This window comes from Mesoplodon densirostris, chromosome 11 (assembly GCF_025265405.1).
Source record: "Mesoplodon densirostris isolate mMesDen1 chromosome 11, mMesDen1 primary haplotype, whole genome shotgun sequence".
Taxonomy (NCBI): Eukaryota; Metazoa; Chordata; class Mammalia; order Artiodactyla; family Ziphiidae; genus Mesoplodon; species Mesoplodon densirostris.
In genome coordinates, this window is record NC_082671.1 from 45,951,249 (window position 1) to 45,978,277 (window position 27,029).

The 27,029-nt window shown below is 52.9% G+C and overlaps 1 protein-coding gene across 1 annotated transcript; it reads right to left on the minus strand.

Annotated features, from left to right (window-relative positions):
• Window positions 1-421: 421 nt before the first annotated feature.
• PDE1B (phosphodiesterase 1B) lies at window positions 422-26,842 on the minus strand. Its single transcript, XM_060112105.1, has 15 exons — window positions 26,733-26,842; window positions 10,150-10,263; window positions 9,078-9,260; window positions 8,824-8,890; window positions 8,137-8,253; window positions 5,490-5,630; window positions 4,977-5,077; window positions 4,770-4,895; window positions 4,551-4,652; window positions 3,201-3,321; window positions 2,807-2,888; window positions 2,379-2,487; window positions 1,819-1,949; window positions 1,191-1,310; window positions 422-722 (listed from the first exon to the last, which is right to left on the minus strand). Exons 1-14 carry the CDS (start codon window positions 26,840-26,842, stop codon window positions 1,207-1,209), a joined length of 1,608 nt encoding a protein of 535 aa, XP_059968088.1. The 3' UTR covers window positions 422-722; window positions 1,191-1,206.
• Window positions 26,843-27,029: the final 187 nt, after the last annotated feature.

The window sequence follows — 27,029 nt, forward strand, 5'->3', positions numbered from 1 at the left end:
CCTTGGGGACCCCAGGAAAGGCCTCCTCTCAGCCCCTGGTGGCAATGGCTCCTCTTCCCCCAGTCACCATTTCAGAATGGGAGAGAGGGAAGATTGCAGGGTCTGGGCTGGGGATGGGACTGAAGCAGTGCAGGTCTGGGGTAAAGAGGATGCCCCCCATTCCCAAGCCCTAGAAAGGTACCATGCCCTGAAGGAGCCCACTCCCCTACCCTCACATAGGCTCTGAAAACCCCCAGCTTCCTATCCTATTCCAGCCCTTCCCAGGGGAGGAAAGGGGGGACCCAGACCTGCCAGCTAAGATCTGGGGTGGGGGCTGAGGAAACCCCCAAAATGTATTGCTTAGAAACTTGGAGGCAAAAAGGATGGGGGAGGACCCAGGGGGCTGGCATCTCCAACCCTCCCCCCCCCCAGGCCCTGGGAAGCCTCCCGGAAGCTCCCCTCCAGCCGGTCATCTGGTCATAGGGAGAGTCCAGAGGCAGGGGGGGATGGACACAGTGGCCACTGGGAGCCTGAAGTTCCCCGGTCTTGCCGCCGGGAGATTAACTTGCGCCCCAATGGGTGTCGGGTGGGGACAGGCCCTTTCCCCAATCCCACAATCTCTGGCATTTGTCCTTCGGGTGGGTTGTCTGTTCCTCGACGTCCACACTCCCTTGGAGCAGATGGGGGAGCCAGTCCCGATAGATGGTGCTGATGACATTGAACACTTTGGACTCGGTGAGGACCTGGGGGAAGAGGAGACACCTCGGTGCTCTGACCTCCTCCTTCATCTCCAGCCTGACTTACCTTCCTCGGGTCCCACTGGATCCCCACTCAGTCCCGCTTACAGTTGAGCAAAAAATGCCCTGCAGAAGGAGCTCAGCCAGGGCGCGAGCGGGGCTGGATTGAAAGTCACGCCCAGCTGACCTCCCGGAGCCTTGGGCCCTGAGTGCTGCCTCTCCCCAGGCCCTCACAAAGGAGCTGCTCAGCCCCACTCCTCTCTCCCTGCAGGTGGGAGGACTCTGCTCTCCACTCAGGCCCCAGCTCGAGTCTGTGTGTTCACTTCCTCCATATCCCTGCTGGGAAAGAGGGAAGGACCACCTTGCATCCACTGAACCCCAGAGATGACCCTTCAAAGAGGCCTGTGGGACACCCTGCTGGCCCAACTCCCTGCGGAACCTTAAGCCCCTCCCCATCCACCGCGACAGGCTCACCTGGGCCAGCCCCAGGCTAGTCCAGATTCCCGTTCTGGTTGTGCTCATCTTCAGCAGGGGAGGCTGGGGCCTCTTCCTCACAGGGGGACAGCTCGTCAATGGACATCTGGTTGGTGATGCCTGCAAAGGGGCATGAAGGAAGCTGGGACCAGACCAAGCAGTATGTTTCCCCCAAACCCAAGGAATATGTGGAGACAAGTAAGGGATTCTCACACATCCCCCTTCCTTCGAGCTGAGCTACGTTCAACCCACACCCACCTGGGGACAGCCTCTCCAACCTTGCTAAAATGCACAGCCCTCAACTCCCACGTTAAGGAAGAGATGTCCCAGCCAGGGCCACCAGGTTACCACATCCACAGGGTACCACTGACGGACCGCAATGTGCATGGGGTCCCTCGGGTCGTGGCATGTGGCTGTCCCTATCCTCTCTCAAGTCCGCATTCTAGAACAGTCCAGGCCAGTCAGCCAGTCAGTCGTTCCTGTGATCTTACTGCAGCCTAGTCAGTCACCTTCCCAACTCAGGGAAGGAGTCAGACAAAGGGTTGCTTGACGGGCTTAAGGAAAAGGGACCCGCTCCTGCCGCATCAGCCACCCTCCCCGCAAGGCCTCATCCTCCCAATGGACCCACCACTTGCTGCCTGTTCCTTCCATTTCTGCTTGTTCTCCTGAATGTATTTGATCCAGGTAGAGCGGAAGCTGACCACGTCGGGGTTGGGGTCTCCCACTTCCACATCCAGAGAAGGCTGGCGCCACTGGAAGCTAAAAGCCGGACCCCAACATTGCAGAGGTCAGGCCCTGCCCACCCCAGAGCCATCTTCACGGCCCTCGGAGTAGAGGGGGTAGAAGACCAGTCGGCTCAGGGAGCCTCATCCTTCTCCTCTTTTCCCTCTGCTAGGTACCCGCAGTCCCCATCCCTCTCCACACCTTCCCTCCTACTAGAAGGAAAATAAAAGCAGATTAGCAGAAAGGCAATAAAGACAGAGCTAATGGGAGAGCTGTAAATACGGTGGAGGGAACAGAGGTGCAGACCACACTCCCTGCCCCCCATCCTTCCGCCCCTGTGTCTGACTCGCGGTAGAGGGGCTCCCAATTTTGGAGTCGCCTGCTTCTCCACGCCCGCCATACCTGTACCTCCTCCCTGGGAGTCAGTGCTCTCTGTGGGCCCCCGGCTGCTGCTGCCACCCTCACCTGGGCTGGGTTTTCGACTTGGAGTCTTCCTCCCCCATGGGCTGGACGCTCTTCTCGGCCACATCAGTCAGCACAGAGAACGTGGGTTCCACGATGAAGTCAATGAAACCTGCAGTGCAGGGGTAACACAATGGAGCCATCTGACCTGGGGGCCTGGGCAGAGGATGTGGCCGGCACAGCTGTGCCCCCGGCTGCATGTAAAACAGGGTCACCTGGAGCTGAAAAGTTCCCGGTGGGGGCAGCCTCTGCGATGATGTCTTTGCGACCCCAGAGAACTCCACCCCAGGACCCCATGCTCTAGCACAGCGGGCTTGCCGCTACGGGAAGAATGGCTTTGAAGGATGTGGACTTAGAGAGGTCCTGACCCGGCCCAGCCAGCATCCTTTAGCCTTAGCAACTCTCTCCTTCCTGCGGGAAGGGACACTTACCAATCTGGGACTGTGCCACGAGAGTGGAAGTGCGGTCACAGAGCGGAGAAAAGGGCAGGCCCAACTCTGCCTCTTTGTCACCCTGGGGGAGCAGACAGCGCGGGGAAGCACCTCAGTCTACCAGATCGAGGTGCAGCTGGGGGTAGAAGGGGCTGCCGGGGGAGAAGAGGGATCCCTGTGCCTTTGACCTGGAAATGAGTGGCATGCAAGTGCCACTGCCAGCAATTACTGTTAAGCTTTTCGGAGATGACACTATATCCCATGGGTGTGGGATCCGGTTGGCAGCTGCAGGCCACTGAATGAGGAGCTGGAGTAGGAACAGGGAACTTGGAGAACAAAGGGGAGAGAAGGCCCCATGGGGGGGGGGGCGGGGGCAGGCAAAGAGGCCTCGTACCTGGCGGAAGAATTCCTCCATGAGGGTTTTGGTCCAGCGGCTGTGAACCGACCACTGCTTGGTTGGGTGGCTGATGTCAGCAGCATGGAGCAGTAGAGACAGGGCCTTGGACTTATCAATCCTGTTGGGGCAGATGGCAAGGGGAGGGAGACTGGTCTTTTAGGAAGAGGAAGCCTGGACCATTCCTAACTTCCCATCACACGCCCTCTCACAGATCAAACACCCTGTGAGACTAGACACACACACACACACACACACACACACACACACATTTACATATGTATAGGAAGCAGCCCAGGCTCTCAGAATCAAAGGGCCTGGGTTCGAATCCCCACCATACCTATCACACACTAGCTGTGTGACAAAGAGCAAGTTACTTAACATTTACATATTTCATTCTCCTCAATCCTAAGTGGAAATAATAACAGAATCTGCCACATAGAGTTGTTCTGAGAATTAAATGACATACAGGATATAAGTATTTAGAAGAGTGTCTGGCACCTAATAAGTGCTCGGTAGATGTAATCTATAATTATTATTATTATTATTATTATTATTTCCCAACAATGACATGCTCTGACACTGCACACTCTCCCACACCCAGACACCGTACAATTTTTTTTTTTTTTTTTTTTTTGCGGTACGCAGGCCTCTCACTGTTGTGGCCTCTCCCGTTGTGGAGCACAGGCTCCGGACGCGCAGGCTCAGCGGCCGTGGCTCACAGGCCCAGCCGCTCCACAGTATGTGGGATCTTCCCGGACCGGGGTACGAACCCGTGTCCCCTGCATCGGCAGGAGGACTCTCAACCACTGCGACACCAGGGAAGCCCGACACCATACAATTTTTAACACACACCCTCAGGGCACACAAACACAGTCTGTTCTCCCTTACATTTATATACTCCCACCCACTTTTAAGCAACATTAGATGTAATTATGGCATTTCTTCTGTGCTTTTTTTTTTTTTAACCTCACATGACTCTCCCAATAGCCCTATTAGAGTAGGAACTGGTGGCAAGCTATTGTGGAGAGAGGCATTACATTTTCACATTTCACAGATATAGAAATGAGTCCAAAGAGTTGAATGCTTTTCCATTACATTCCAGAGTAAGCCTGACCTGAAGCTGCCCTGAGAACGCCCATCTCAGACCCCCAGGCCAAGCGCTCTCCAGTAGACCGGCTGCCTGGGCTGTACACATCACATACACAAGATACACTCAGATACCTGGAGCCAGGAGAGTTTCTATATCCAGGTAAACACTTGTCACACCCTTTACCCATGCGGATCCCCCCCCCAATTCACACACCCCTCACTCTGGCCTATGCCCAGCCACACCCCACCATATCTCACCTTTCCAGCTGCTGCAAGGCCGTCTTCATGGACTTCACTTGCTGGAAATGGCAGGACATGTCTGTGGCCAACACCATCTCGATGACCAGGGCCCGCAGCTCTCTGAAAGGACAGAACCCAAGTATTGATCAGCACTGCTAGGCAGGAGTTCCGGGAAGTGGGAAAAGAGGGTTGGGGTGAGGGGGTCCCTAGGGATGCCCACTCCTGGCTTCTGCTCACACAAACTCATCCTTGGTGAGGTTGATGAAAATGTTCATCTCGTCGTCCTGCATCATTCGGAAAACAGAGCTGATGTGGTGATTCTCCAGCACCGAGCGATCATTGTACAGGATGGCGCATTCCGACCTGCAAAGCCCAAGTCACCGCGTCCGGCCCTCTGCACCTCCACTCGGCCCCTCCTGCCCCTGCCAGGTCCCCACCCCTCACTTGGTCTGGATGTGGAAGCTGTTGGTGGTGCCGGTGTGCTCATAGTCGTGGATGGCTGCAGCAAAGATGATGGCCAGGACCTCGATCTCCGACAGGCAGTGCTGGGAGAAAGAGACAGACGATGAGAGGGGGTGGACCCCGTGCCGGCCGCTGCCCAGAGACCTCCACACACAGGCAGGACTGCTCAGCCCAGCCCTTCCATTCTTTGAGGCCAGCTCTTGGGCTAATGCAGCCACGTTTCTCAGCTCGCGGAATGGCCAAAGACCTTCCTCCATCACAACCAGCAACATTCCCATCACATCCCGGCACACATCCCCAGCGCTGCCCATGAAGTTACGGTCCACCCAGGAATACTCTAGAGTGAGTAAGCCCAATCTGAATCTGTAAAGACTTTGGGATGCCAAAGGAGAGGAACCAAAGAGAGAAAAAAGGAAATGGGAGTAAAGTCTAGACTTCCCGGTTCTGCAGCCATAAGACCCTGAGTCACAGAAGAGTGATTTCCAGGGCACTTACCACCATCCCTGTGCGGAGCAAGAAGCAATGGACCGTCTGGGTAACGTCAGCTGCGTGGATCTGGTTATGGTAAGGGTTCTTGTACTTCCCATAGCCTGTCTCCAAGGCATCCAGGAAAGTCATCAAAAACACAGTGGGAATCTGCAGTAGGACGGAGGAAATCGAGATTTGTGGAGGATGTGCGGGAATGGCAGGCGGCTGAAGACGGAGGTCAGCAAGGCCCTTTCTTTGGAAGGCAACAGGGCATAGGAGAGCGCTGGCTCTGCAATCGGGGGGTGAACCTGGGCTCACATCCTGGCTCTACCACCTGCTGGCTGTGTGACCTTGCGCAAGTCACGTGCCTTCCTGTGCCTCAGATGCTTAACTGCAGAATGAAGAGAATACCACCTATCTTGAATTTAACGAGATAAGCACAAGGCACTTAGTAAGTGTTCTCTAGAGAGTAGCTATAATTACTATTATTTCCCTGGAGATTTTTAAGAAGAGGAAAGAAAGTTTCCCTCCTACCTTCCAACCACTTCACCCCATCCCCAAGCCAATACCACGGAGAGGGGCTCAGAAGCAAATGAAAGAATAAGATGACCCGGGGCTTCCCCGGTGGCGCAGTGGTTGAGAGTCCGCCTGCCGATGCAGGGGACACGGGTTCGTGCCCCGGTCCGGGAAGATCCCACATGCCGCGGGGCAGCTGGGCCCGTGAGCCATGGCCGCTGGGACTGCGTGTCCGGAGCCTGTGCTCCGCAACGGGAGAGGCCACAACAGTGAGAGGCCCGCGTACCGCAAAAAAAGAGAAAAGAATAAGATGACCCGGAGAGGCCCCTCTAGCCAGATGTGGATCACCCCCTCCTCTGAGAAGCCTTTCTCCACCCTTCGACCACCACACACACACACCCAAGCAGCAGGAGCCAGAGCTCTGTCAGGCTGCGGGCTACTCAATCCTGTCTCAATCCTGTCTCGGTCTCTGCAGGTGCCCTGGGGTACGTTTGCTTCCTTCAAAGGCCCAAGGTTCCGGGAGGGCGGGGCTGGTGTCTGTACCTGTCCCTAGATCTCTGAGGCTGCAAGGAGAGCGGGGTTCAGGACTTGAGGAAGCTTCTGTAGAGATGCGCAGTAGTGACGAGACAACAGAGGATGTGCCACTAGTCAGTCAGACCCTCACATCCCCTGTCCCAACCCCTGGAGGGCTGTGCCCCAAATTCAGGGAATTTTAAAGGACTGTTTCCATGACAACCGACCTTGCTTTTGCGTTGCCATGGTGTCCCTGGAGGAAGGGAAGGGAAGGGGAGGAGCATGGGAGGGGCTGGGTGCCCAGGAAGAGAATGTGGAGCTTGAAAAGGGCGGCTCCAAGGGGGTCTCTACTACTAGAGCAAGAAGGCTCCTCTCTCTCGAACTGCCTTGGAGCAAGGTGGGCTGGGGCTAGGCCAAACCCAACGTGATGCAGTTACTCTTGGAGTTCCCGGGAACCAGTCCTTCCAGGTGAGGAAGCACCTGTAGGAGAACTTGGTGTCTGGAGGAAGCCTGAGAACCAGTCTGGAGAAACATGAGCTGGGAAAAGTCTTAGGAAAAATAAGAGCCTGCTGTTCTCCGTCCTGGAGAGGGCAGGATTGGAAAGAAGAAAACGCAACTGCAGAAGAACAGGGCTCAGGGAGGCACTGAAGAAAATCTCAGCTGAGCATCTCAGGGAAGTTCTGGAAACCCCTTGGGAGTTGTAAAGGGAGGAGTCAAGGGTCAAGGAAAGGCTCTCACACACCAATAGTCTGTTATAGTGAAGTGGAGGCACAGGTGGCCGGGTGACCTTCCAGAGCCCTCTGGGAGGGGCCCTCCAGCTGGACTCCTTTGACCCCCCCAAACCCCTCAGAACACACATGTTCTCCTCCACCCTAACGCCTATTGTCACCCTCACCCAAGTGCTCACCAAATACCCCCCTGGCGACTCCTCAGCTCCCCTCACCCTCCACTTCCAAGTGTGGTTTTTCCACGTGCAAGTGATCTTTTTCCAGCCCCTGTTCCCAAAAGACGCTCCCTCCTGGCACAGGATCTGAAGAGGACGTTAATCCTGTACACTTCCTGGCCAGCCAAGCTGAAGAGCAAATCGAGTTCCCACCCTCCCTCCCCTCCTACAGCCCTACCTAGCTTTGCCAAGAGCTGACCCTCTCCCTAAAATTCCTTGGACAGAGACTAGAGCTGGAGAGGGAGGGGAGGGAGAGCCCCTCCAAAACAAATGGAGAGACGGAGACCCCCCCAAAAAAAACAAATGGAGAGACGCTAGTCCTGCAGGGCACCAGCTGAGAGCATCTGGCCTCTAAGCCTCCAGCATCCATGGGCAGGGGCAGGAGGGCGGAAACAGGGAGCTGAACTTGCAGCCAGCCTGGAGAGGACAAGTTAGGGGACAAAGCCAAGGACGAGAGTGCAGAATCCTAGGCTGGACAGTTGCAGGGCTAGAATCTTCCCCTAGAAAGCAATACATGAAGCCAGAGGCTGGGACTGCAGCAAGTGAAGGAAAGGCTAGACTGGGGTGTGCACGGGGCGACTTCACTGCCAGTGAGACCGAGCCAGGGAGCCTGTGGAATCTGCTGCTTGTTGGGACCCTTTGAGAACAGGGTGGTGGGAGTAGAGAATCCTACCCAGAGGCGGGGATAGGATGCTGCCCAACCTTAAAGCGGCTGATGAGGTTGTGCCGAGTCAGCAACTCAAAAACAATGGTCCTCAGGGCGTGGTCATCAGCTGCCCGGTTCAAGGAAAAGACATCAAAGCACCAGAGATCCAGGTTCTGTGGAGAAACAAGGAACTAGGCAGGGAGACTCCCAAAGGGGACATCCCCTGCAGCAGCGAGGGCTGCAGGTAGACTTCAAGGAGGACTTCCCAATGATTACAGAGGCTTGGGAAGCAGGAAAACAAAGAAGTGGTAAATAGGCCTCTTTCTTCCCAGATATCATTCAGTATGGGAGTGACAAGAAGTCAGGAGTGTGCCTCTTGAGTGGGGAAAAGTTGGTTTGAGGAATATGGAAACAACAGTTAAAAGGGAAGGCAGGGGCTTCCCTGGTGGCGCAGTGGCTGGGAGTCTGCCTGCTGATGCGGGGGACGCGGGTTCGTGCCCCGGTCCGGGAGGATCCCACATGCTGCAGAGCAGCTGGGCCCGTGAGCCATGGCCGCTGAGCCTGCGCGTCCGGAGCCTGTGCTCCGCAACGCGAGAGGCCGCAGCAGTGAGAGGCCCTCGTACCGCAAAAAAAAAAAAAAAAAAAAAGGGAAGGCAAAAATCATCCCGTAAAGAGTCTAAAAGTCCCAAGGACTGTTCCACACCCCCCAAGCTTCTCCTCTTGCCTGAAACCCCCAGGATCACCTTGAGACAGTTGAGGACCGCAGTGGAATGGGTGGGGCCCACAGAGGTGTACGTTCTCCGGAACATCCTGAGGGAGAAGAACGAAAAGGAGCCCAGGTGTGAGGTCTGGGAATGGCGTCGGATCAGGCGGGGCTGTGCGGATAGGCCGTGGGCGTGTGAGGCTGGTGGTACAGTGGGGTCCTGGAAGACAAGGGTGGCTGGGAACGAGGGACACAGCTAGGGGTAGAAGCGGGCAGGGCGTGGGTGAGCCTCACCGTTCCACGAAGATCCCAGCCTGCACCGCGTGCACGATGCTCCGAAACTTGGGCTTCTCCTCTGCTCGGCGGCCTTTGGCCCGGGCCTGCTGGGTGAAGGTGGAGGCCAGCCAGTCCCGCACCTCCGAAGGCACCGCGTCAGACCGCAGCTCCTGCAGCTCATCCTCCGTGTCCAAGATTTGCCTGAGGCCCCAGAAGGGGAGTCACAAAGGAAAGACGGCAGGTGCTTCCACAGCCTAGAGGCCCATGCCCAGCCACACCTTGGAAACTCTCACACCAGCTCTCTCCCTTCTCTGACCCTCCCTTTCCTTTCTTTTGCTAAGTCTTTTTACTTCTGTTTATCTGATGTCTCCAATAATGAAACAGGTCACTATGCTAGGTAGTGAGCACCCCAGCTCTGGAAGTATTCAAGCAGACAGTGGAATGGATACCACCCGTCGAGGATGCTACAGACCAGCAGCACTGTCCTCCAGAAATAAAATGCAAGCCACGTATAAGTTACTTAAATTGTCTAGTAGCCACATTCAAAGGTTAAAAAAACAGGTGAAATCCATTTTAATGATAACATTTCTTTAACCTAATACACGCAAAGTACTATCATTCCAACGTGGAATCAGTATAAAAATATTAATGAGATAGTTGACATTCTCTTTTCAAAATCTTTTGAAATCCAGCATGTATTTTACATACACACACATCTCAATTCACACTTGCCACATTTCAAGCCCCACAGCCATGTGTGACCAGTGGCTCCCATCCTGGGCGCGCAGGTCTGGAAGGCCTCCGCACTGGGAAGCAGGTTAGGACTAGATGACCTTTAAGGTCCCTTCCAGCTCTGGAACAGTGTTCTCTTCTTGATGTCTGTGTTTGTCTCTGTCTCTGCAACTCTATGACTGTACCTCTGCCGATATTTCTACCTACAGATCTATCTACCCTCCCGCCCCTCCTCCCTGCTCTGGCCGGGTCAGGTTTCTGTCCGACTCCCCAGCCCTCCCTGAATCACTGTGTCTGTCTGGTATCTTTCTCCTCTGTGTGTGGGTTTCTCCCCGCAGCCCCATGTCACCACTCTCACCGCGTCTCATTTATGTAGACGGCCTCCAGCAGGGAAGCTGTGTACTCCAGGTTTTGCTTCAGCTCCTCAATGTTTACCTCCCCATTCTCCAACTGCTTCACCATGTAGCGCAGCCTGTAGGGGTACAGATAACCTGCTTAGGCGCTGCCACCTTGTCAAGAGAACAGGATGCCTCTAATAGGATGCATTTTACAGAAACAGCCTCAGTCTTCCATAACCCATTAATCTTTCTAATAGAATAACAGCAGTTGGGCTTCCCTGGTGGCACAGTGGTTAAGAATCTGCCTGCCAATGCAGGGGACACAGGTTCGATCCCTGGTCGGGGAAGATCCCACATGCCACGGAATAGCTAAGCCCATGCGCCACAAGTACTGAGCCTGCGCTCTAGAGCCTGCAAGCCACAACTACTGAGCCCACGTGCCACAACTACTGAAGCCTGTGCGTCTAGAGCCCATGCTTCCCAACAAGAGAAGCCACAACAATGAGAAGCCCGCGCACCACAACAAAGACCCAACATAGCCAAAAATAAATAAATAAATAAATTTATTAAAAAATAAAAAGAATCCTCCTGCCAATACAGGGGACACAGGTTTGAGCCCTGGTCCGGGAAGATCCCATGTGCTGTGGAGCAACTAAGCCCATGCACCACAACTACTGAGCCCGCGTGCCACAACTACTGAAGCCCGTGCACCTAGAACCCTGCTCCGCAACAAGAGAAGCCACCACACTGAGAAGCCCATGCACCGCAACAAAGAGTAGCCCCCGCTCGCTGCAACTAGAGAAAGCCCACGTGCAGCAACAAGGACCCAATGCAGCCAAAAATAAATGAACAAATTAATTAATATTTTTAAAAAAAGAATTAAAAATATAACAGCAGTTAATGTTTTTCATCACAGGTCATTGCCACTGCCTGTACTAAGTTTACCTAGCCCCCAAAGTTAAATCTCAGGCTCTTCCATGGTCCCCACCCCCTCTGACCTCTCAACGCCCCCCTTTTAGTCAGTGTTTCCTGAAAACTCTTGCTTAGATTGCCCAGGGCCCAGCAGAATTAGGCAGGTACAAGCTCCCGGGGTGATGTTTTGGGGATGAGCTGTTTCATAGTCTGAATAACCAAGAGCTGAAACTGCTTACTTCCCCCTAAGAGAGGGCTTTGGGATCAACAACCATCAAAAGAGCCCCCAGCATTCTTTCATTATGTCTTTTGGTCTTGGTGGGGAGGGGGTTCATGTCCACAGCCCCGCTGTCTCTGGCAGGGATGGCAAAGACACAGAACAAAGACCAATCTGAATTGGTCTTTCGCCTGGCCTCACTCCATCCCGGCAGAGCTAATCGATTATGATTCCAGAATCCATCAACCAGGAAAAAGCAGGGTTAACCCCTGCCTCCCCAGTGCCACTCCAGAGAGAACCTCTGGCCAAGGGTGACTGTACCCGCCCCCTACCTCTGCCCCGTGGCAGCTTCCCACAGAGCCAAAGTGGGGAGGGTGGGGTTGGAGGTCTCACTTACTGGATGCTTCGCCTGAAGGAACAATCCCTCATATTTTGCACTCATGAATTCCAGGGGATTAACAGGGAGGCTTCTTAAAAGTCTGGTTTGTGACTGCCTGAGTCCAGCCCAGGCAGTCACAAAGCAAACAGAGCTCTCTGACTTTAGATAGTGATTTTAAAGAAAGCAATGAAACATTCCTCTCTGGCTCCTTCCCCCAGCCCTGCCCCATCCCATCCCACCTAAAACCAAGATGGCGTGAAATGGTGGCCAGCACAGTTCGCCACTGAGAGGGGCTTCAGAAACCCAAGGTCACCCTATGAGTCAGGGAGGAGAAGAGAATGAGTCAGGGACCGGAGGCTGAAATTAGCATCGATTCCCAGGGATGCCGGGGTGGGGGGAGGGAGAACAATGGCATTCCTGAACAGAAGCAGCTCTAGAATCCCGGGGTCTCAGCAGCTTTGGAATAGGGGCATCCAGAATAGCCAGCCCCAGGAAGCGTCAGGGACCAGCAGTCCTGGCCAAAGACAGGTCTGAGTGCAAATGGGGCAGAAGGGAAAGGGGAAAAATGGGTGGGGAAAGAAGTTGGAGGGTGACACTGCAGCCTCCTCGGTGGGCTATCTTCTAATATCACTTCCAGCCTTCCTGCTGCACCATCTCCATGTGGAAAGCGCAGGTGGTTCAAGGAAGAGTCCGGGTTCAGTAAAGCTCAGCCCCAGCTCAGGCTTCATTAGGGAGGAGGAATAGAGGCTGACAACATAAAAGGCTTTCCAGGGGGCTTCCCTGGTGGTGCAGTGGTTAAGAATCCGCCTGCCAATGCAGGGGACACGGGTTCGAGGCCTGGCCTGGGAAGATCCCACATGCCGCAGAGCAACTAAGCCCGTGCACCACAACTACTAAGCCTGCGCTCTAGAGCCCGCGAGCCACAACTACTGAAGCCTACACACCTAGGTTCCGTGCTCTGCAACAAGAGAAGCCACTGCAATGAGAAGCCCACGCACCGCAACGAAGAGTAGCAACCCCCACCCCCCGCTTGCCGCAACTACCCGCGCGCGCAGCAATGAAGACCCAATGCAGCCGTAAATTAATTAATTAATTAGTTAAATTTTTTTAAAAAGGCTTTCCAGCCAATGGACTGCAAAGGAGCAACTGAGAGCTGACCAGAGATCACAGAGGAAAGAGATACACTCTGTCATTGGGGCACACAGCTTCCCTCTCCTGGTCAGTCCCCAGGGCCAGGGACCCTCAACTCTGGGGACACACAACCCAGGAAGAAAAAAAGGCCTCTGGTCCCATCTCTTCCCAATCCCAGCCCCAGTCTTCCATTTCGATCAGCCCCTTTTACAGTGGAAAACTCTGCCCACTAGGGGTCAATACCCACCACCAAAGTTCTTCTTTCTTGCGCCACCTAGGGAAACACACATCCCAGCACAGGCTCCCAAGTGAACAGCCAAGCCCATGGGTGCTCATTTGCATGTATTTGCATAATCTCTGACAATGCTGCCAGCTCTACCTTTTAAAGCTCTCTCCTACATTCTCTCCTTTTGTCTTCACAATGGGCCTAGAGGGAGGGAGAGAGGGAGGCGGGAGGGCAGTGCTGCCCCTATTTCCAATGCAGAAACCCAGGCTCCCAGCACAGCTCTGGAAGACAGGACGCCTGGATGCAGACCTTTCACTTCCTGGCTCTGAGTCCTGGGCAAGTCACTAATTCCTCATCAGTGTCTATCAAAGTGTGGCCTGTAGACCACTACATCTGAATCACCTGGGATACTTGTGAAAATTTTAGATTCTGGGCCTCACTGCACAACTACTACTGAACCAGAATTTCTGAAGTTTGGGTCCAGGGATCTGCATTTTTAACAAACATCCCAGATAATTCTCATTCACACTAAAGTTGGAGAACCTTTATTTTCAAGCTTCAATTCCTTCATCTGTTAAATAGTGAGGACAACAGTAAACCACCTGTTAATAAGAGGAGTAAATGAAAGAATGTATGTGAAAGGCCTGGCATATAAAATGAGGCTCTTTAAACATGATTTGAATTGGAATTAACTGACCAGCATCATGCTGGCCCAGCTCACGCCTCACTTCCTTCAAGTCCAACAAGCACCTACCTGCCTTCTTGATCCCAAGTCCAGGTGGAGAAGAGTGAGCCTAGTTTGGACGGAGGCCGGTAATTAGGAAGCCCCCTAACAGAGGAAATGAGAGGATGATAATGACCATGATCTCTCCTTTATAATTACAAAGCTGACTTGAGCCTCACAATCTCCTTATGGGGGAGGTTATAAGACTCGTCCGAGGTCACACAACTTGTCAATCTCACTCAGGTTGGCAAGCCTACAGCTCACTCTACTGGAGCCTAACTGTGTCCCAAACACCAAAAGCAAGGCCGGACCCCACTGCATCACAGCTCCTTCAGGGTCAGTCATCCAGGCTTCCTGGGGTGATGGTGTCTGCAGACACCATCAGACCCCCAGGAAACTGGGGGTGTCTTGATGGCACTGACAGTGACTTTTTTATCCTGGCTGCTGTGCCCAGAGCACACAGTACATGCTCAGTAAATGTTCATTAAACAATAAAAGGGAATGGGAGCAGATTAATCAGGTCAGGGGCTATCTGCCAGCACTCCCAATTGAGATCTCAGGGCTTGGGAAGCAGAGTGCGGTTGTAGGCTGGCTTTCAACATGGCCCTCCCTCCAAGTTCCTCCCATCTCCACCTCTCGATGTTGTCCAGGAGCTCTTTTATAGCCTCTGTTGAAATCTGAACCCAACATGATCCAGATACCAGAGGGAGGGGGTAAAGGAGGAAAAGAAAGATTAAAGAATAAATTTGACAAATGGGGAGGCCAAGGAAGGGACCTGGACTCGGGCAGCTGGAAGGATCCAGGTGCTGAACTTCTCCCTCCTGAAGTTACATAACTCTCCCCACGTGTCTCCCCACGACACTTCCTGGCCTGGCAGGGGGCCTCTCTGACTCTAACGCCCTTCAGAGTTAGGATCTCCACAGACCCACCCAAGGTCCACACCTTGGCATTCATCTGCTTGGATGAGCAGGATGCTCACCCCTGTCCAGTCCTCGTCCAGACCTAAGGAAACCTGGAAGTTTCCCAACAGTCCTTCCACTCCACTCCTAGCCCTGGTTCACCACCACCACTTCTTTCTCCTTTATCTTCAGTCCCCATACCACGACGGGAAAGCCTCAGGTCCTGACTGCTGGAGGCCCCAGTCTCTCCCAGCTCTTGGCAGCCAGCTGGAAAAGGCGGCTCTGAGCAGTAATAATCCCAACGCCCCAGAAGAGTGCAGCTTCTCCAGCCCCCACCGGATGATCTGACGATTTCCAAAGTCCCCTGCCACTACTTCCAGCACCCACACTCCCTGAAAGATCACTGTAAGTAGGGGGTTTAGGGCAGGGCAGCCTCAAGCTAAGAGGCTGGGAGTTGAGAGAAGAATCCTATTCCCCTCTGGAGGTTTTAGGACCAGATGAGGAGATATTGGAGGAATATGAGGTCCTAACTGATGCTGGGGGTCAGGAAGGAGAGAAAGAGGGGAAACACTACTAAGTCACCCGCCACTGCTAACACACACACACACAGCATATGGGGCTGTCAAGTCTTGATCCCTCCCCTCCACCAAACTACAACTGGTAGACCCACAGCAGCCTGTCCTCCTCCTCCCCCCCTCTCCCTTCCTCATCCCTGGCCGCCTACCTGAGGATGGGGCCCTGGAGGTGACTCTTCGGCACAGGAACAGGGTTTGCCATGGGAATCAAAGTTTCCTACTTCAGAGTATCAAAATGCTGCCCCCAGGCCCCCTGGGCCCCTGAGGGGAATGGCTCCCTCTTGGGCCCCTGACTTCCTCCTCCAGGTCTCAACAAAAGTGACTGACCAGAGAGAATTTGGGGGAGGAGAACAGGAGGAGCCTGGCTGGAGGAAGGAGTGATGAGGCAGAGACCCAGCCCACAGCAAGTGGGTGAGAGGCCGCAGGAGAAGTTTCACATCTGAATCAGACTGAAAACAAGAATCTGTTCTCAGAAGAATCCCAGAAAGGACAGAAATAGTACAGGCCAGCCCCTTGCTCTGAGGAGGTGGGGCTCCTCTTTGGGGAGAAGGAAAGGGTTAGTAGGAGGCTTAAGGGTGCAGGGACAGGGAACCATCCTGAATTTGTCCATGAGAGGAAGTCTGTAGTGAAGGGAAAGGGCCCTGTAAGAGCCCCTCAGCGAGGCTAAGGCAGATTCGGCTCCCTCCCAGGGTCTTTTTCCGGGGCCATTCTTCAAAATGAGCTTTAACCCACCTGAAAGGATGGGAGCAAGACCGGAAGACAACTAGGAACTGCAGGAGAGGGGCTCGCTAAAGCTAGGGATCCGGGGATCCTTGCCCAGAGATCCGCTCAACGGGGAGGGAAGCCCCCACCCAAGTAGTGACTGAAAGTCAGAAGGACTTGCTCATCGAAACCGAGAGGCTGGGCAAGTTTCTTTAATACTCCCAGCCCCAGTTTCCTCATCTGTAAAACGGGGACTGGGGAATAACCGTGAATTAACTGGAGAGAGGTCAATCCAGCCCAGAAGCAGAAGAGAAGTGATGGGATAGCCTAGAAAGTGCCTGGGAACCAAGACTCCTCTTTCTCCTCCTGGCTTTGCTCTCGCTCAGGTTAGAAAGAAAAAGAACCCAGGCTCTGCGGCGCGAAGTGGATGTGCGTATACAGCTCCAACCCGCGTCCGGATTGGCGGTGGGGTGACATCACCAATACAAGTGCATTGGGGTCGCGACTGGTCAGCGGAGGGGCGAGGCGGGGCTAAGGGGGAGAGCCGGAGTGAAGCCAAACGCAGCGGGTGAAGAGAGTTCCGCTCGATTAGTCTCCTTAATCTATGGCTTAGGGCTGGGGGTAACGTTGGGATGAGGAAAAGCGACTAGAGGGGATGAGTATGACAGGAGAAAGAGAAAAGAAAGGAAACGGGCCAAGAGCCAGGATTTTATGATGGGAAGTCTTGCTCCACCCACCGCACACACCCCGCCTCGCACCCCTCCCACCAAAAGCAGGGAGAAATCAAAATACCTTGTCACCGTGCCATATCCTTGAAGGCTTATAAACAAATGAAGTTTGGGAAATTACTGGGACCAGCGGAAGTGGGCTTCAGCAGCAGCAAGAAGCAGCAATGCAGGCTAAATGTCTACAAAATTGTGTTCTAGTGAACTCCTGGTAGCCATGCAGCGCGGCCGCTGCGCTAGGTAGTGTTTTTAGAGAGAAAGAACTAGACCCAGAGTCAGAGGCCTAGAACTGCCACCCAGAGGTTGAGGGACAAGTTATGCAGCCTGCTCTGTAGACAAGCTCGCTTGGAGAGATACAGATGGGGTGGGAGTGGGGGCAGGTGGTACACCAGCAAACACCAACCCAAGCCAGCTCCCCTCCCTCACCTGACTCCAGGCCCAGCCCCCTGAGCCAAGTAGGCACTAACCTCAACCATCCTACTGAAAGGTAGACATTTCTTAGACTAGAAAAGCTCTAGAGAGGATGTCTTGTCCATCCCTCTGCTCTCTTGCCCAGTAGAACCAAAGATGGTTGGACAAATAACAGCTTACCACATCACCCCACGTGCACAGATGCTGCATCATCCCAGCGTGCACGCCGTACATGCTCATCCCAGCCTATTATCAACTGTTCCTAATTAGGATATTGATCAACCACCATCCCTTCCTGGGAAAAAAAATTTTTCCCACGTATCCACTCACCCACACATATACACACATGCCACACTCTACCTCTGTCTGAGCTAAGGAGACTGTTCCCTGGATGGGAGGCAGGGCATAGATGTGATGATCCCAGCATGAATCTTCCTTCAACCCTTAAATGTAGTTTTAAAATAGCAAGGAGCCCAACTACAATGCCTCCCTCCCTGGTCCATCCCCACTATTCCCCACCTGCACTGAAGAACAGGAGCTGGAATAGGGGATGAGCAAAGCATAGGAGACTCTGCCTGTCGTCAGAGGAGAGGGATGTGAGGGGGAGTGGGTGGAGGGGTGTTGGGGAAGGGATTACCTGGCTGATCTAAAGGCTCCAAAATCTCAGAAGTTGAAAAAAATCAAGGTAATCATCTAAATCCAATAGAAAAAGGATATGAATTAAAATCAGGAGATTTTGCCTGGACTTTAGCACTATGTGTGACCTTGGACAAGACACCCTGGGCTCCAGTTTCCTTGCTGTAAAATGGGTAAGTACACGCTTCATAGAATTCTCACAAGGATCAAATGAGGTCTTATGAGAGCACCCTGGGAACTATAAAGTGATGCATAAATGCAAAAGATTACTATTTAGTTTTTATTTTAGTTAGTTCAGCAAGGTTCATTACAACTCCTCCATGAACAAAGTCCCCCGTGCCCACCCTTGTACCCAGGGCCCCTGATGTGGAAAAGCCCAGTCTCCCCGCCACCACCATTCCAGATGTCTGGGTCTCCTCCCCGGCTCCTTATTCCAGGGACCAGGGAAGCAGCGGAAGCGGAAGCTGGGGACATGCAGAGCATGGAGCTCCAGAGACCAGGAACAACCAGATCCCCACCTTACCCAAGCAGTGCCGCTCCCCTCACTCCCCTGGCTTCCCACTGCTATACAGGCAGCCCCAGTTCTGGCAGCTGGCTGGGCACAGTGGCGGGGGTGGCTCCAGAGATAAAAATAGCCCCCCTGGTGACAGAGCTGGGGTACCATCCCGGGAGGCGACAGGCCTCGGGTTGACATGGCAGCGGTGGTGAGAGATCTCCAGGTACTGGACAGAGGAGCTGGATGGAGGGAGGGTCGAGGGAGAATTGGGCAGGGCCTGGGGAAGGCTGGTGGGTAGTGGGGGAAGGACAGGAGCCAGGCGAGTGGAGGGAGATGAGGGAGAGGGGCAGGAGGTATTAAGGGGGCAGGGAAGGAAAGAAAGGACACTTGAAAAGTGCTGCTGAAGAAGGTCTGGGAAACACTGAAGAAGAGGGGGAGTTGTCGGCTCACACCCCACGTGTGTCTGAAGGCAACTCCCCCCTCCGCCTCCTGACCGGAAGCCCTTTCTCACAGGTGTTCCTAGCAACAGCCCAGCACAGCTCAGATCAGCTGAGGCAGGGGTAATCTAAGCAGCTGGAGCCTTAGGCCAGCCTAATAAGAACCCAGATACCCCAGCTGCCTTCGCAGCACACAAATGAGTCATGTCTCCCTCAGGCTTCAGCCCTTGAAAGACGGAGGAAATAGGAGGGGTGGGCAAGAAGGTCAGGGGAAGGGTAGCCAGAGAGGAGGCTCCCAGGACCCCACCCAGGAGAACTCCGTCTCTGGCTCACTTGCTCACTCCTCTTTGCCCTCCCTGCACTATTTAATTCTACTCATTAACCTCCTGCGCGAGGATCACCCCACCGGCCCTCCAAACCACGTCCCAACAGATGTTCCCAGCAGATGTCCTGCTTCCAGGGGACCTGACAGACGTTGAAGGGGGCCTGGGTTGGGAGAGTGAGTTGGAAGCTTGGCAAGGTACTGACTGCCAGTGTGATGGGAGCAGCTCTAGACTGTGAATCAGCAGCATTTGAGTCTGGTCTCAGCCCTGTCCCCCACCTCACCAACTGTTTCTGGGCATCAGTTTCCCCCTCTGTAACACATTATGGTTCTCAGAGTCACTGCCTGGGTTGGAGGCACTAGGGAAGTAGGGTGCCTGGGTCTCGGGTCCCTGGTTGGAGTTTATCTTTCTGACTGGCTCACTGCTTCCCCCAACTTAGCCCTAACCTGATGCTTTAAAGGAGGAGGGTGGCTTTCTTCTTTACCATAGGAAGGTTACATTCTAACTTCCATGAACTTTCCAGGAAGTTCTCCTGCATATCTATCTTCAGTCCATCTCGCTGCAATGAAAACAACAGCATTTTCTTGGCATGTCAAAGAAGAACAGAAAGGAAGAGAATGGGCAGGACAAAGAAGTCTTTGGGGTGAGTCTGGTGCAACTTGATTTATTATGTTTCTTTCAGATTGGAATTTCTAAAGCTACTGCTTGTAGAGAGACGGTTGGGGTTTAGGGAGCCTGATAATACTGTTGGCATGTGTGCTCACTCAACCCAGGCCCCGAGAAGTTTCCAAACAAGGTGGGCGCAGAGGAGAGAACTAGGCGGATGGTGCCAAGTTAGATGATCAAGAGATGATAAACAGGGGAGCAGAGAAGCCAAGGAATAGGAAGGAAAGAAGCTTCTATGGTCCCCAGGTCCTGCCTGCCAGAGAGTCATTAAGCCCCCTGGAAGCCAAGCTCCCTTCCCAACCTAAATGGTGCCAATGCCAGCTGGCAGGCTAATCCCACTGCAGCCACTGTAATTATTTGCAAGTCTGACTTCTCATTGCAGCTGAGGAATCAACTGACCTGGGGGCCTGGCTGGATCCAACAGTACCACCTGAGTACCCCCCTTTCTAGCTTATCTCCCAGCCCTGAGCCCCCAGGCCTCTCCCTGGATATGCCCTTTCTCCCCCAAGCCTGCTTCTCCACCAAAACCCCATCCCAGCTCCCTCAGTGGACCTCTGCCAGGTCTGGGATGCTGAAGTCATATCCTAACCTGCTGTTTTCTTCCCAGAGAGCGAGAAGATGCCACTGGAACTGAGGGGAGAGGAGCAGCTGCAGGACTGGGGACATGGGAGACAGAGGGGCAAGAGCACTGGCACGAGGGACCTTCCTGCAACGAATGGATCACAACTCGCTTTTCTCCTTTTCCTTTCTCAGTAGACCTTCTTCCCCCTCAAGTCCCATCTTTGCCCCACTCACTATTCCCAGGATTCTCCCCCAGTTCTCGCAGACCATTAAGTCTTCCTCCCTTAGGGGACAATCTCATTACATAACAACTGGGAGACCAGTCTCCCAGTGGTCTCACCTGCAGCCCACCTGCTGCCCTGGTTCTGTCCCCCTTTCTCTGCTGCTGTCCTGAAGAGAGTTGGAAAATAGCTACTCAACTTCCATACCTGCGAAAATCAGCCCCGTGAGATCCAAAGGCAATTACCCGGCTTCCTCCCCAGAGGAGCTGGGAGGATGAGGTCACTGAGATGGCAAAAGAAAGGCCTTGCAGAATACAGGAGTTGAGGCTGGGCTCATCAGGCGGCCCCAAAGGGTGCCTGCAGCAAACTTGCCCTGAACCATCACCGCAATCACCGCAACAACACCTGAGCCTGGGGAAGCTGGCGGGGGCGGGGGGTGGGGGGTGGTCCTCGCTCCTGACCAAGAGAGAGAGGAAGAGGGACAAGAGAGGAGAGCAAAATAGAGCCCAGCAGAGAAAGAGAAACCAGAAAGAGATGGGAACAAAGGAGGGAAGGGGATAGAGGAAAGGCTGCAGGAAGAATCAAAGAAGAGGAAAGCAGAGGGAGCAGAGAAGCTGCAAACAAATCTTTGATGATCCCCGTAAAGACTCAAAAAAGAAGGAAAGATCTGTTTCAAGGTTCCCGGCTCCTCCATCCCAATCTGATGGGAATCGCCAAAAAAATAAAGAGAAGATGAGACACAACCCCTCACTGCATTGACTTCAGGAGCTCCCTGGACTGGGGGCAGGTGGAAAGGGTCTAGAGACATCCAAGCTTCCTGAGTCTGTCACCTGGCCTTCCAGTCCCATAGCATCATCCCCAACCTACTTCACCCTCCTCCTGGCAAAAGTGTTAAGTGGCAACCTCAAACTGGGATCTCCTCTGTCTTTTTTAACCGGCCTCCTGGGGCTCCCGGGCAAGCAGAGTGCTTTTGGGTTCTAAGGGTAAGAGATTCTCTAGAATAGGATGTGTCATACCTGGTCATATCACCCCCAGGCCTAGAGACTTAGGATAAATGCCAGAGGGGAATTCCTCCAATGCTCACGGAATTCACCAACACAGTCCCTAGGCTGCCCACACCCACCAAAACTTAAAATTGCTCCATCCACTTCTAGTTTGACCAGTCCGGAAAGAGATGACAAGGAGTAAGTTTCTCTCTTTTCTTTTGACCTCAGGGGCCCACACCCTTCGTGGGACAGCCCTCTTCCCACCCCACCCAGCCTTCTATTCTCTAAGCTCAGTCACCTGCCTCACCCCCTGCCTCAGTCACCTGCCTCACCCCCTCCAGACAACCGCTCATCAGCAAGACTCTTCCAAATCAGGTCCCAGACACCAGGACTCAAACCTATTAAGTCATTCATATTCCTGCCTCTTGAGTCTTTATTTTCTCCCCATCCAAGCCAATGGCCACCCATTTATTCCCATCCCGCTGCCTCTTCACACAGCAAGCTCTCCCATGCTGAAAGAACTTCAGACTTTATCATTTAACAGCCACTTTCATATGGACGCTACCAAATAAAGAACAGAGACGCAGAGATTATGTGACTTCAAGATCATGCAGCTAATACTTGGCAGAATGGAAACAAGAACTCAAGCTCAAGTCTCCCGATATTCCCTCTGCTCTTCCACTGCCACCACTCTGGTCCCCGGTCCCCTCCAGCCACCTGTTCTGACCAGAGGTTTGTGAAGTTCTCCCCTTGGTCTAAATTTGAGTTCCCGTATCTCTGCACCTCCCCCTCATCTTACTGCAGGTGTTTTTCCACCCTCTACCATCGAGAGATGCTTCATTCAAGACAAAGTTGGTGGGGGCAATAGCTGCCTCATTCAAGACAATAGAGGGGGATATAAAACCCAGGGAGGAGAGATTCCCTTTGCCATGGTTGAATATAAAGGAAGAAGGGCCAATCCAGGGAGGAAGGCACTAAAAATCATTCCTGCCAAGGCCTGGGAGAAATGATGCTCCTTTTTCTCCAGAGGTCCGGGGAGCCAGTTTATCCTGCAGTCTTCATGGCAGCTCCACAGCCATATGCAGAGAAAGGACAGCAGCACAGTTTTCAAAACTGGTAAGAGCCACAGAAGATCAGTCCATGGGGCATATACAAAATGAAGACAAAAGGTGGGATAAATCAGTGAGGCACCCAGTCCAGTCCCTGGGCTTCTTCCTCCTGTGCATTTGACCTCCCCAGATTGTCCAAAATTTGGGTGTGTCACAAACACATACACCAGATCACACATACATATTATCCCATTACCTATACACACACTCACGTACACACGTACATCATCTCATTCATACATAGGACAATTTCAGGTATTCAGGTAAGCACGTGTTTATTATCCCAACATATTTATTATCACACATGCCATTTATAAACATAAAAACAGACATCGTCATGGAGCTCACACTCCACCAAATGTCCTTGTCACTCACATCAACCTTTACCCAGATTCATATGTATACACGTCAGGCATTCACAATTTCATCCTGATATATCTCGTTCATATATCCAGCTTGCTTCTGTATCTTCTCTGTAAATCCTTCAGTTCCAGGCTCTGGTTTGAGGTCCTCAAAAGAGGGGACCACACCTTTTGAACATCACCCTCTAAAAGCAACAACAAAAACAACCTCTCCCTTTCTTCCATCCCCATGCCTACTCCCCTCACCCCCTACACACAGGAATACACGCAGCACAGAATCAGAGACGGAACTGGGCTCTGTGACATATACAGGTATATTCATTAATTCATTTGTTCATTCCTTTATTTAAGAGCAATTTTTGAGTGCCTATTATGTTCTGAGTCCCACACTAGACTCTGATGAAACAAAGATGGGCAAAAATAATCCCCAACTGGGTCTTTGCTCCAGGTCCCCTGAAATGACCTTGAACCACAGCTTAGGACATTGGGTCTAGACCATGGGAGCCTGAGTGTACACCATGTGGAGAAAGGAGAAGAGAAAGGGATTGTGTCTATACTATCCCAAGGAAAAGGGAAGTTCTGTCTGTAAAATTCCAGGAGGAACTGGAGCAGAGAGAAGAGAGTGATGCTTGTACTATCCTGGGAGAGGGAGAGAGAGAAATCATATATGTGCTCTTCCTGTGTAGGTAACCCCCCCAAAGGAAAATAGGAGGCAGATACCAGAATGGTTGAATTTTACCACTTGGATGGGTGTGGCAAAACGAGGAGCAGGAGGCTTTCTCTACCCTCCACTCCATCTGTTGGAGTTGATCCATATTACAAGCTCCACAGAATCAGGGACTGAGTCCGTTTTGTCCACCACTATATCCACAGCATCCAGCACATCACCTGCCCCACAGGGGGCACTCAGTTAATAGTTGTTAAATGAATGAATGAGCTAAGGATGGCAAACCAATCTCTGCTCATAGCTTTTCTTGTTTCACAAAAGACACCGAAAACCCTTTCAACTTCTACTGGCCCTTCCCCACACTCCTCAAGGCCCTCTGGTCTCAGAGAAGGGTGGGCAGGCAAGTCCAGTCCTCCATCTTAAGGTTAAAGATGCTGAAACTCATCTGGCCAACCCATCATCCCTGAACTGCCTGTCTCAGCCTCTCTCATGCCTCAGCCTATTAGTCTGCTTAGGTAGGAAAATCTTCCTGCTAGGTAGAGGTGAAATCCCACACTGGAGACTCTCCAGCTAATATGCTCCAGATTCTGAATTTAGCTTTGGCAGAGTGCTAGTACGGGAAACAGAATTCCTGGATGCCCTTCCCAAGAAGAAATTGCCCTGGACAATTATATTCCTATGGGTTTTTTTAACCAGAGGAAAAAACACCAGGCCCGGGTTCCCTAAAGAGAATCTTGATGTCCCAGATTAGAAATTAAAAGGGTCATAGGGGTGGGGGAGATAGGATATGTTGAGCATGGGAATGTATATAGTCTATCTGTCTTCATTTCTGTTCAGTGTCTAGTCCTGAGATAATCACGTCCATCTACCTATTTCCAGACTAAATAGCCCCTTCCCACCCAGGCCTATTTGGGGACAGTGGTGAGTAGGGGTGAGGGTGAGGGTTCTATTTCCATTTAAAGGAAGAAATGTCCTCTTTGCTCACCTCTTCAGAAACCACTCGACCCTGAGAGTTGTTTCCCTCTCCTACCCAGCAAAAGTCCTAAATCCTTTTATTTCCCTTCATCTGATTGGCAAAGCACACACACCCCGCCCAATATTCAAACAGGGCCAAATCTAGTAAGTTATCAACTTGGGATCTAACTTGATATCAAGATCTGCCTCTGCTTTGAAAAAGCGAGACTGGGAATCTATTCCTGGTAATTAACATTGAGGAGATGGTACTTTTCTGGGTAAGTTATCACATGCAGCTAGCACTCTTAAGGACCAGATTGCTGAAGTGAGTGAAGACCAGAACAGTCTCACCAATAAGATTAGTGATCCTTGTCCACAGTGATCTCCTGTAAGGACATCTCAGCCAACACACTCTGTAGGGGCAGCTGCCTCTACACCCTTCTTCCCCTGGGTTTCAGTGCCTCCTTGTGAGGGTCCTCTTCTCTTGCCATTGACCACTTCTCACACTAAAGGAAGAAATAGCAATTTGCTTCCAGAAAAGACCTGTGGTTAGCAAGGTGTGGGAGAGAGTGAAATGGTAGAACCTGCTCATTTGCAGCATCCCTTACCTGGAACAGAGGCCAGGGAAGTACACGATGAGGCACTAGTGCTGTGGGGAAGCATCCCAGGACACCTTGAATTCTGCCACTTATAGACCCTGTGGACGCTTCTTTACCTTTTGACCGCTTCCCTACCTACCCTTCTTCCCAGCTTAGTTCCTGTTCACAGAGCAGTGTTTTCTGTCAAGAATCACCCAGTGCTCCTCCCAACAAAAATCAGTTCAATCCGGTTTTCCATTTCTTCATCCCAGAACCTCATTCCAAGGCTGCATTTCATGGAGCCCGCAAGTTGCATTGGTCAGAGACAGCAAAGGAGGGGACCGAGAAGCATATTTGGATTCCACTATGGCACATTCGTTGCCCACTATGCCTCCATTCTCCCTAAGGCCTCTCTAAGCAGCCAGTGTGTAAATCAGACCCACGGGCCCAATATAAAGGCGTCATCTTATCACCACAGGTGAAGGCTTTTTAAAAAACACAATCATAAACATCTATCCATATTCTACCCCCATCTCTCCCTCTGCCGGAGCCCAGAAATGAAAAGCTTCAGCGCTCACCATTGAGAATGCTGGTGAGGAACTGGGTTTGGAGGCTGTGTTTCCTGTATTTCCTCACCAAACATCTGCAGCCTCTTTCCTAGGGCCATGGACAGTCTTAGCAGGGAGAGGAGCACTTCCCTAGCTCTAGTTAAGAATCAACAGACTGCGGAGATGACCCGATGGCAGCTGACAGGGAGATAAACATGATGCACGGCTTGTCTTTGACTCAATCCTCTCCTTCTCTGATGAGCAGGAAGAAAAGTTCCTTTCCTTCCCTGAAACTGGAGTATGGGACAACGGAGTCCTCCCCTTTCCCATTTATTCCTCCCCACATGCCCTCTTCCTGCAACAATAAGAAAAGATGCCTAAATGTGCTTGGAGATCCTTGGGAGACCCTACAGCAACAAATAGGCTTTGACAGTTACCTTGCCCCTGTCAACAAATCTCTCTTCACCACCACCCCAGCTCCCAGGTAGGGGCTCCACCCCTCCTCCTCCAGATCCCAGGTCGGGGTTCCACCCCTTCTCTAGATCCCAGATGGGTCCCCCATTATTAATATGCAGAGAGGTGAGCAGCTCAGGTATGGGGTGCCCCGCCCCCCCATCCCCTCCCTCCCCACCCCACCCCCGTTGGATGCAGGAGGCGGAAACCACCAATCCCAGTCGAGATACATATAACCCACAGGTTAGCACAAGTATCCCCATGCAGTAGATCTGCATCTGTGTGCAATCACTCTACACACATCTCTGTGACCCTGGGACAGTCATGCACACACATGTGATGTGTCTCACATCTGCACACCCCTGCACATGGATACGTGTGAGTCAGCCTGGCACCTCGCGAATGCTGCCCGTCCGCGGCCCTGCCACACCGCAAATATTGTGCCGCCTCTCTGCGCTGCATGTGTCACCCGAGGGGTCCGCAGGCACATCGTTAGCTCTGCAACTCCTAAACCCGCTCCAACCGGCCGGCTTGCTCCGCACATGCCTTGCACATGTGGTCTGGCCACGCGTGTCAGGGCAGCTTATTTCCTCTCACCTGCCAACATGTATGCCCGAGAGAATCCACCGGCCCGGCCCCGGCTCTCCCCCGCCTTTCCAGGCTCCCTAAGATCCCTTCCCCCAACTCCCCTGCCCGGGGACTCACAGAGACCGAAGCTTAATCCACATCTTCTTGCTGGGGGCTGACTTCAGCTCCAGGTCTGACGGGCAATCCGACTGCAGCATCTCGGGAGGGCTGGGGGGGGACAGCTCCATGCTCAGCCTCTGTCTACGGAACAGAGGAAGGAGACAGCCCCGCGGCTCAGCCTCAGCCGCTAGCCGGGAGACCCGCGCCCTCCATCCCAGCCCCTTCCCACCTGCGGCTGGCGGAGACCAGCCAGGCCGGTGTCTCTAGGCTCGGCCCAAGCTGGCAGAGCTGCAGTTCCTGAGGCTCCTCCTCTCC

Excerpts from the sequence above, each read along its gene's own strand:
- PDE1B (XM_060112105.1), bottom strand. The coding sequence starts at position 26,842 with ATGGAGCTGTCCCCCCCCAGCCCTCCCGAGATGCTGCAGTCGGATTGC. Across the intron at positions 10,264-26,732 it reads TGGATTAAGCTTCGGTCTCT|GCTGCGCTACATGGTGAAGC; the intron begins GTGAGTCCCCGG and ends GTACCCCTACAG. Across the intron at positions 5,078-5,489 it reads TGCTCCGCACAGGGATGGTG|CACTGCCTGTCGGAGATCGA; the intron begins GTAAGTGCCCTG and ends TCTTTCTCCCAG.